The 10508-nt window shown below is 37.0% G+C and overlaps 1 protein-coding gene across 1 annotated transcript; it reads right to left on the minus strand.

Moving 5' to 3' along the window:
- Nucleotides 1-6171: 6171 nt before the first annotated feature.
- LOC140549732 (uncharacterized) lies at nucleotides 6172-9143 on the minus strand. Its single transcript, XM_072673476.1, has 6 exons — nucleotides 9089-9143; nucleotides 8017-8277; nucleotides 7296-7565; nucleotides 6896-7165; nucleotides 6428-6577; nucleotides 6172-6338 (listed from the first exon to the last, which is right to left on the minus strand). Exons 1-6 carry the CDS (start codon nucleotides 9141-9143, stop codon nucleotides 6172-6174), a joined length of 1173 nt encoding a protein of 390 aa, XP_072529577.1.
- Nucleotides 9144-10508: the final 1365 nt, after the last annotated feature.

Here is a 10508-nt window from a genome sequence, read left to right on the forward strand (position 1 = left end):
CGAGGGGTAATGTACAGCTGTGATCCCTGCACTGTTACAATCACTGTCCATCATAATCATTCATAATGAACACGAGGGGTAATGTACAGCTGTGATATCTGCACTTTTATATTTAGAAATATCTGCTCAGTCATGTATTCCACAGAACGCAGTGATGCAGCAGCTTTACTACACAAAATATTTTTAATACAATACAGTAAATTAAAGAGTGCCTTCCGTAAACAAACCATGTTAAGACACCAAGGTCCCGCAACTCAGGTTTGGTATTTTTGTTTCTAAGCTGCACAAGGAAGTAACAGTGTTGTTCAGCACCTGAGGGACTTTTTTCTAAAGCACAACCTTTTGGGGGAGGGGATAAGAGTTTATTAAAATAAATAATGTACATTATTTCATAATTTCTAACTGATAATGATCATAGTCAGTGTGTTACAATTGGATACAGGACAGTTTTCCACAGTTTCCATATTTCTTATTATTATTCCAATATTTTGTAAAAACAAATAAAGTTCATGTTTAATAACACAAGGACAGAAAGATCTCTTTGACAACATTTCTTTAATGTTTCATGTCAAAGGTTGGGGGACGTAGTTTTCTGAACATCATTAATAAGTAATCATGAGTTCCAGGTCAGTTTGCAATAACTTAATATATCACAATTAAAAGGTAATATTTTATATTGCTTTGATTTTAAACTGAAAGAACAGCTGACCAGTCTTGGAATGATGCTAAACTCATCTTGTTTTGATGTCAGTACAGTCCTCAAGCCTCTCAGGTGTTTCAATGCTAATAAAGAACATGCAAGTTTTACATAATTGCATTATTAAGTCAGTTATTATTGGCAAAATCTACTCATTATAGTAAGAAATACACTTAGATTAACATAGGTGTTGCTAAATATACCTAATATGTTTTTAAAAGTTTACTTAATTACTCAATGTTCTTAATCACTGCTCACACAAAAACAGCCCAATCTCCAAAATGTCAATTTCTTACCTTTAATGTGAAAAGACTGTATTCCTGTAAGCCATTTGTAAGTAATTAATAGCCAGTATTAGTAAGTAATAGCCACGATTTAGATGTACAGGTGAAAAATGTGATGAAATATTACAGGACGAAGATGCACAAAAACAGGGATCAATCTGTAGTAATCAACCTATGTTTACGGGTATAAATAAAATGACTCTGGGTGTATTTGCATTGTTTCGCATTATTAGATGAACTAATTTGTCCATTTAATTGAATTAACAATATAATTATATATATGAATATATAATTAATATATAATCTTCATTACTGAAACACATATGAAGTTAGACACACGCTATGTTTGTAGAGATGTGTGAGTGTGAAGAACTCTTCAAACGTCTGAAGAACCTTCGATTTAAAGGTTTTATGCACTCACACATCTCACACATTTTAAACATGGCTCTATATGGAAGCAAAAGTAGTTATCATTCAAAACCTTGTGGAGGCACAAATATGATTCTTTGATGCATCTCAATGTGGACATAGACGATTCTGAATCGATTCACAAATGTCACAAATTTAAAACTTTAATTGATAACCTAATGTTGACTGAATTCTGTGGCCATCGAATCCTGAATAAAACACTCATCTGCAAACAGGTGGAATTAAAAGACCACTAAAAATTGTAATGTCCCCCCATAATCCAGATTTCAGTGGTCACAATTTTTAGAATGCAAAAGGTTCAACTCAGAAGAGCATTTTACTCTGGTTTCCAGGGGTCTTATATTGCTGCTAACCATTGAGCAAGTGGTGTATTGCCAAGGTTTTGTAAGTAATGGAATAAATAAGAAAACATGTGGGATGGCTGTAACATGATGTGTGGATGTCCATTGCCACAGAATCTGATGTTACTGTGCATTTTATCACATTTATGATTGACAGAGCACCTCATGAGCAGTAACCACACTGTAAACAGCTCAGCCACACCGGTACAGAAGTGGCTGAGCTGTTCAAGAGTCTATCAGAGGAACTGCAGATTACCAAGAATGATATAGTTTAGTTACTGATAACACTACAACATGGCCTCTCCTGTCAAACTTGGTAAATTACTACATGTCCATACATATACTTATGGTGTATTTCCATGATTTTTTTTACTGCAGCCCCACTTGCATTTGATTTATTAATAAAAGGTATTGGAAGTAAATTTACTTTGGATCATTACAGATACATTTAGATTTAGATTAAATGCATTACCAATATAGTTTAGTATATTAGTATACATTACTTGTGGTACAGTAATATACCACACAATAATATTCATGTGATTGACCTGCCCCACCTGTTTAACGCACTGTTGTTTATTCTGCCTTGCCTTGCCAACACCAACGAAAGCATAAGAAAGCTACTATAGGTCCCCCATTCTAAGCTCATTGAGACCTTATTCAGTAGATACTGAAACAGGTGAGGTAGAGCTGAGAAAAAGTCAAATGCACAGTAAAACAACCTCCTGTTTAAGGACTGGAGTTTCAAGTTTTTGTTATAATGCACACAAAGTTACCTGAATAATTTAGCTTGAGGATTCACTTACCAGCACTTGTTATCTTCACTACACTGCAGAGGATACACAGCAGTATGAGAATCATATTGTTGGACTACATGTGTAAATCCAGGAAAATAATGTCTTGTACTGTTAAAATACAACAAAGAACAAAACAGACACACACACACACACACACACACACACAGCCTCTCAATGATCTAATGTGTTGTGTTTTGTTAATGTTATGCATGCAGACTAATAAACATCTCAAGTTTAAGTTATTAATTATTTTTATGAATAACTTTTTAAGTTTAAGTTATTAATTATTTTTATGAATAACTTCAAGTTTAAGACTGACCAGTAGATCGATTAGGATTAACTTCTGAATCTAGGATGGAAATATAGAGATATATATCATATCTGGAGAATTCACTTACCTGCTCTGGACAGTTAAATCCTGTTGTGTTACATGATTCTTGTATTCTAACATACCACTAAAATAAATAAACTAAAATAGAAATATAGATACTCAAACTCAAACACAGCCTCTCTACACACTGCTGCTGAAGCTCTCTGAAAAAGTCCATTCACTTTCGGAATTGATCCAGTTAGACTGGGTTGATCACATTTTTTTTCAGTGGCTTTGTTTAAATGGCTTGTTGACACAATCTCCAGAGCACCAGCTAATGAAGTGGGTTAAAGGGACACTAGGAACTGTACTTGGTTTATATAGTTGTATGTAAACAATTACATCGCTGGTAACATTTCACACAGTTGATTTGTAAAGTGGAAAGAATGAAACAAAAACTACTAAAGCAGCAAATATTCAAATGTCAGTATTGTTAATGCACAGTTACTTTGCAAATGCTCTCTGTAGTAGTTCTTGTAGAAGCAAGCAGCCTGTTTGATTGCTTCAGTTTCTTGACTGACTGTATCACATCTGCATCCAGCATTTGCAGCAGCCTAATTATACAAAATATGTAATCATTTTAATAAGATACAGTAGTCTTTTTAAATACAGGACAGTAAATAAAAGAGTGTCTTTCATAAACAAACCATGTTAAGACTCCATGGTAGATCCCGCAGATCATATACTTTAATAGTTTTATTATTAAGTTTTAAAGTTTTGGTATGAAGTGGTACATGGAATAACAGTATTGTTTACTTTTCATGCAGAGACTGAAGCACAACAGAAGTGTTTAGGGATAGGAGTTCATCATTTCTAACTGATACTGATCAGAGACAGTTTGTTACACCTGGATACAGGACAAAACGTATTTCCAAACCTTTCCAAAAAACAAATAAAACCTCTTCCTGTTTAAAAACATGAATATTTCTTTAATGTTTCATGTCAAAGGTTGGGGGACATAGTTTTCCGAACGTCAATTAATAAGTGAGAAAATGTAATACATGTTGCATATATGCATTAAAGAGACATTAAATACAATATTTAATGTCTCTTTAATTTTCGCTGCTAAACTGAAAGAACAGCAGACCAAACTGCTCCCTGGATCTGCCTAATCAGGCTTAATGAGGCAAGAAACATTTACACTTTACAGTAGCTCAGATGCTCAGATGAAGTTGATTATGATCAATTTGCACATTTTTATTATTATAAAGGCAAGAGACAATGAGATCAGACAGTCTACTGGTGTGCTGGGTTAAAGATGCCGTGAATCCAGATCACTATTCAAGAAAGAGGGAAAGGTGGACATCTGTTGGCAAGTTTCAGAAAAGAGTGGCTCTGGACAAAAACAGGCAGATAAAAATAGCTCATCAGGAGTTCACCATGAACAGAGAATCAGCATGGTTCATTCAGAGGTGAAATAGACTTGTAGACTCTAAAGTCACATACTTACTATTTCTACATCAAATAACAAGTTAAAATGCTCAATAAATGCATTCAATGGCATTTTTATGGTTGATTGATGGTAAGCAGCCAGTATGTCTTTGTGGGTAAGGATATAAGCAGGAAAAAGTCAGACCTATCAAATGCTTCTCATTTGAAATGATGTGTACAGTCTTTTATTTCTGGTTATACTGATAAACAGATGGATGGCCTGTTTGCCTGGGATCCATTACCTGGTCTTTGTGAAATGCAAAAATATAAAGAGATACATGGAAATGTAATGCAAAATGCAAATCATGTATACTTAGACTTTTTGTTAACATCCACAGTTACTTTTGGTAGCTTAAGAATCATGTTGATGCTCCACATACCTGTAATAGGGAGAATAATGTCTCTATTATTGCTACTTTGGGCTCTGTACGCTGCTGACTGCACTATGTAACTTTGGTGAAGCGGACAGGACAACTGCCTAATACTGTATAACTAGTCATATTTTAGTCATATCTGCGTAAAGCCCTGTAATATTACTCCACTGCCTCAGTCCACATGATTCTTCCACTTTCAATGTGTCTCTAGGCTTGCACAATACATCTGTGCCACAAGGGGGGGGGGGGGTGATTCAGTAATTGCCTAATAATATTTAGCACTGTCTGTCACTGACATTCTGAGGATAATCTGCACGTTATTAATCCCATTCATGCTGCAGTTCTCAGGAGCATTTCAGGTTCTAAGTGATTTTTTAATTAATCACAGGTGATTACAAAAAAGGATATTTTGACCATTTTTGGAACATAAAGCCACATAAGTTGCCATAAATTTTAAGTGAACTTCAAGGAATAATAAAAAAAAAAAGAAAATACAAGAAAACCCTGTCTGTGTAGCTGTTTACTACCGTAACTAGTCTTTGGTGTTGTATATTTCTGTGTTCCGACCCTTGCTTTGTTCTTGGAGATGTGATTATGGGTTTCCCTTTTGTTTTACCTACCTGTTATTGGACCCCTGACTGTTCGACAGACTGTGAGTACTGGATTAGCCCCAGAAATTACACTCTGCAATTGCAGCTAAACTCAGTTTATTGGGTTACAGCATGCTCGTGTAATGCAGTATCACCATGAATTCAACAATCACAGGAGATAACAATACGGTTGTACAGTAAACACATAGCAAGCATGTCTACATTTATTATTAACATGAAAAGGTACCACTGAAAAACAGTGCAGAAGTATCAAAGTGCAGAGCGCTTTATAAAAGAGTTTTTATTTTTTATGAGTATATGTAGGTGCACGTAAAACGTACAGATGACTGCATAGAATCTTTGTTACCGAAGTACACAGAGATATAGCATCATATTTTTTCATGATGAACAGTTCTTTTAAAAAAAATGCACAGTATAGTGGAGTTCTGCTTCTAAAAAAAGAAACATTTCCATAGTATGAGTTAGAACAGATGTCTGTTGTAGCTTCTTTAAACTGCATACAACTGTTTTGTACAGTCATTCGGAAAATGAAAAACAGAGCTGTACTGATAGGCCTGCAGTACCAAAAAATGTAACAAGCAGATTTCTTTAGGCCTGACCAGTCATGTAAGAATCTTGTCTCATCAGCTCATTCACAATCTGTGATTTTTCACAGAATTAATCAGAGAGCACTTTATGTTTTGTGGTGCTGAGATTAAAATCTCTAATCTCTAAGCCACAGTGACTGAAAGAGACCTTTATGTTCATCTGCTCTTCACCCTTATCTCTTGTAAGTGTAGCATAGCCTTACCAGTTTGTTAACTAGGCCAAGTTAACACACAAAAGACATGTAGATTTTCATGTGGGACTGGGGTCAGAGTTTTTCAGTAAAGTACTGAAGACTCCTATAGGCCACCTAGGAAAGAACTCATCATCAACTTCAACACTTCTTTCCCACTCTTCATCACTTAGAACATAACGGAGGAAAAACGTCACTGCAATGTTGATAGTCCTTGGGTTGTAATCTGTAAAATTGACAAAAAAATTCAGCAAAACAAAACTCTAAACGTGCAGTTCCGATGGGCTAAACAACACTGCCACTTAAAAGTCTTACCTTTTTTACACTTTACGGCCACAACAACGAAGCATGTAATTCCGACAGCAGCCAAAACCAAAATCAGAAAAATCCATATGTTGGAAAATTCATGTTTTCCAAACTCATCAGGGACACCACTTTGAGTTGTTTTGTCCAAGGTCTGTCCATCTATACACAGACAGATCACAGATCACATAACCTCTTTAACGCTACATACCTTCTGCAGTTTCATAATATGTTATTCAAGGAGTTAAAAACAGTTAGGAGTAATAACAGTATAATAAGCAGTTAGGTGTGTGTACTAACGATATCTTCATTCGTGTGTTTGTGTGCGTGTGGGTGTTTACTACAGATGGGTCAAATGCATAGGCTGAATCCTACTGTGCTGCTGTGCAATAGCTCTGAAGTGTGTGTTTGTGTGACTTTAACATTCTAATGGTTTGTGGACTAAGATGCCACATTTACAACTACATTGAAGGTGCTTACCCCATCCTGTAGTAATATGCAGATTGTCTGTGTCCACCACACAATGATAGCGGTCAGGTTCTTTGATGCTGGTCTCTGTCTCAAGTCTAATTTGAACTGATCCGTCCATATTTGGAGCTGGACTGGATATTTTAACATTATTTTTCAGCACCACCCCGTCCAGAGTCAGACGAACACGAACTGCTGGGAAATACTTGTGACTGATGTAACATCGTAGAGATACTGTGTCTCTGTCATGAAAAGGCTTGCCAAAAATATAAACTTCAGGACCTGGAACAAAAGGAAAAACAAGTGTAGCTTCAGTTAACAGAAAATTTAGAACAGATTCCTCGGATAAAATAAAAATGTATTGTAAAAACTGCACCAGTGATTCTACAAATGATCCTAAAGAAAAACCCACGTGAGTTTGAATTCAAATACTTCTCTTTCTTCTTCTTCAGCTTTATCAGGGATGGTTCACACTGATACAGCTCAAAGTCCTTCAGTGACGGAGTCATGAACTTTATCTGGTTCCAGTCTGATTGTATGCTTCTCGCCAGTGCAGAGTCAGAACTCCACTTCAGAGTATTTGGATCCAGAGTGAAGAAATCTTCACCATTGACCCCCCACCTGTCACTCATATGGACCACTGAATCATCTGCAGTACAACTTCTCTCTCTCTGGATGATACCTACATGAAAATACAAATATTTTACAACAAGGCTTATTATTGTAACTTGTATTTGAGCACTGTACCACCATAACAGCACTTGAGCAAAGTCAAAGTCTTGGTAGCTAGCTAACGTTTCTGGTCATGTTTACATCACTACATCATTTTTTTGCGCTGAGGTCTTACTAAAGTAAAGGCATGAGCATGAAGAACCTCAACAACATCTATTCTTCTCTTTTGTCCATACCCAGGGAGTTCAGCTTCATTGCCATGGCCTGCAAACATCTCTATGAAATTGCACACAGTGGACAGGAACATTGATATCTTTGGAGATGAGCTTGCAACCTTAAGACTGTCCATAATTTGACACTGTTTTGGTTCTCACACCCTGGGATAACTCTTTGCTCTTCTTTCTTTTCTCTCTTTTCTTTTATGACTTACATTCAGTGCAGTGGAAAAAATCAAATCTTACCTTTGGTTGTATTGATTACATCTTCAATCTTCTTCTTCAGAGTCCTGTGAGAGTAATATTCACTCTCACAGAACAAGTCTCTACTCTTCCACTCTTCAGTTGTGAAGGCCTGCTGGATCCAGTCCTGTCTGGACTCATCTACCAAACGGGGGCTCTTACAGTGAGAGATGATGAGACCATCAAACACTGTCGTGATCTCAAACTCTGGATCATCCTCAGGTGCTGAACGCAGTGTGTACAAATACTGCAGAGTGTGTTTCTCTGCAGAGTCAGAAAAACAGACCTGTATTATAATCTACATCCTTCTAATCATTCATAATGAACACGAGGGGTAATGTACAGCTGTAGTACATCACACACACACACAAATATTCGGGTCATGTTTACCTTCACTTAACCACAGTTTCCACAAAACAGATGTAGTAGCTTTAAACGCTTTTAAGGTTGTTAATTTTTTTCTTTTTTTAAATACTGTAAATTAAAGTGTTTTCTATAAACAAACTGTGTTGAAGCACTAACGTCACCCAGCTCAGTGTGATGTTTTCATTTCTGTAAAGTCGTTCAACCTTTCATGCAGGGACCTTTTTTCTAAAGCATTTCAGAAATGTGTTTTGGGGAATATAAGTTCATTTAAAATTTAACTGTGCATTATTGATTTTCAGTTGTTTGTAATAACTTAACATCTCTGTTTTTGTTTTTTGTTTTTTGTAAAACTGAAACTCAGCATGGTTTACATGTGCTTTTTAACTGTAGTTTAGTAAAGAAAGCTGTAAAGTCTGCCAACTGTTTTAAACTCTTAAAAAGTCTGAAAACCTTTCAACATCTCTTTAGTTGACTGGCAGATAGATTCAGAAGATGCTGGGTTTTGTAGTGAATGCATTTTCATGTAAAAACAATTAGATTAAATCATCCATGTTATTGTCCATTTGATCAAACATGCTATATATTTGATTATTTGATAATATACATGCTACTGTCCATTTGATAAAACAAGGTCAATGACCAGATTTTTTATGTACAGACCGTCAAAGTGATCAGTCAGTAACTGAAGACAACTTGAGAATTTACATACCAGCACTTGTCCTCTCCACGACACAGCAGAACACGCACAGCAGGATGAATATCATAATGTAAGACCTCACGTAAATCCAGTAGAATCATTAATAATTAGTGTCTTACACTGCTAAAATACAAGTGTGAAAAACACTGACCTCACACACACACTCAAACTCTCAGTGTGGACTGCTGCTGTGTGTTTAGTTTGAGTTCACTTTCAGGAAGCTTTACCAGTTCAACTGGTTCAGTCACATACAGTGGGGAGAACAAGTATTTGATACACTGCTGATTTTTCAGGTTTTCCCACTTGCAAAGCATGTAGAAGACTGTAATTTTTATCATAGGTACTCTTCAACTGTGAGTGATGGAATCTAAAACAAAAATCCAGAAAAATACATTGTATGATTTTTAAATAATTAATTTCCATTTTATTGGGGGAAATAAGTATTTGATCATCTATCAACCAGTAAGAATTTTGGCTCTCACAGACATGTTACTTCTTCTTTAAGAAGCCCTCCTGTTCTCCACTCATTACCTGTATTAACTGCACCTGTTTGAACTCGTTACCTGTATAAAAGACACCTGTCCACACACTCAATCAGTCAGACTCCAGCATCTCCACAATGCCCAAGACCAGAGAGCTTTGTAAGGACATCAGGGATAAAATTGTAGACCTGCACAAGGCTGGGATGGGCTACAGGACAATAGGCAAGCAGCTTGGTGAGAAGGCAACAACTGTTGGTGCAATTATTAGAAAATGGAAGAAATGCAAAATAACGGATAATCTCCCTCGGTCTGGGGCGCCATGCAAGATCTCACCTCGTGGAGCATCAATGATCTTGAGGAAGGTGAGGAATGAGCCCAGAATTACACGGCAGGACCTGGTCAATGACCTGAATAGAGCTGGGACCACAGTCTCAAAGAAAACAATCAGTAACACTCTACGCCGTCAAGGATTAAAATCCTGCAGTGCACGCAAGGTGCCCTTCCTCAAGCCAACGCATGTCAAAGCCCGTCTGAAGTTTGCAAATGACCATCTGAATGATCCAGAGGAGGAATGGGAGAAGGTCATGTGGTCTGATGAGACAAAAATAGAACTTTTTGGTTTAAACTCCACTCGTCATGTTTGGAGGAAGAAGAATGATGAGTACAACCCCAAGAACACCATCCCAACCGTGAAGCATGGCGGTGGAAACATCATTCTTTGGGGATGCTTTTCTGCAAAGGGGACAGGACGACTGCACCGTATTGTGGGAAGGATGGATGGGGCCATGTATCGTGAGATTTTGGCCAACAACCTCCTTCCCTCAGTAAGAGCACTGAAGATGGGTCGTGGCTGGGTCTTCCAGCATGATAACGACCCAAAACACACAGCCAGGGCAACTAAAGAGTGGCTCCGTAGGAAACATCTTAAGGTCCTGGAGTGGCCTAGCCAG

The sequence above is a fragment of the Salminus brasiliensis genome, chromosome 2, assembly GCF_030463535.1.
Source record: "Salminus brasiliensis chromosome 2, fSalBra1.hap2, whole genome shotgun sequence".
Classification (NCBI taxonomy): Eukaryota; Metazoa; Chordata; class Actinopteri; order Characiformes; family Bryconidae; genus Salminus; species Salminus brasiliensis.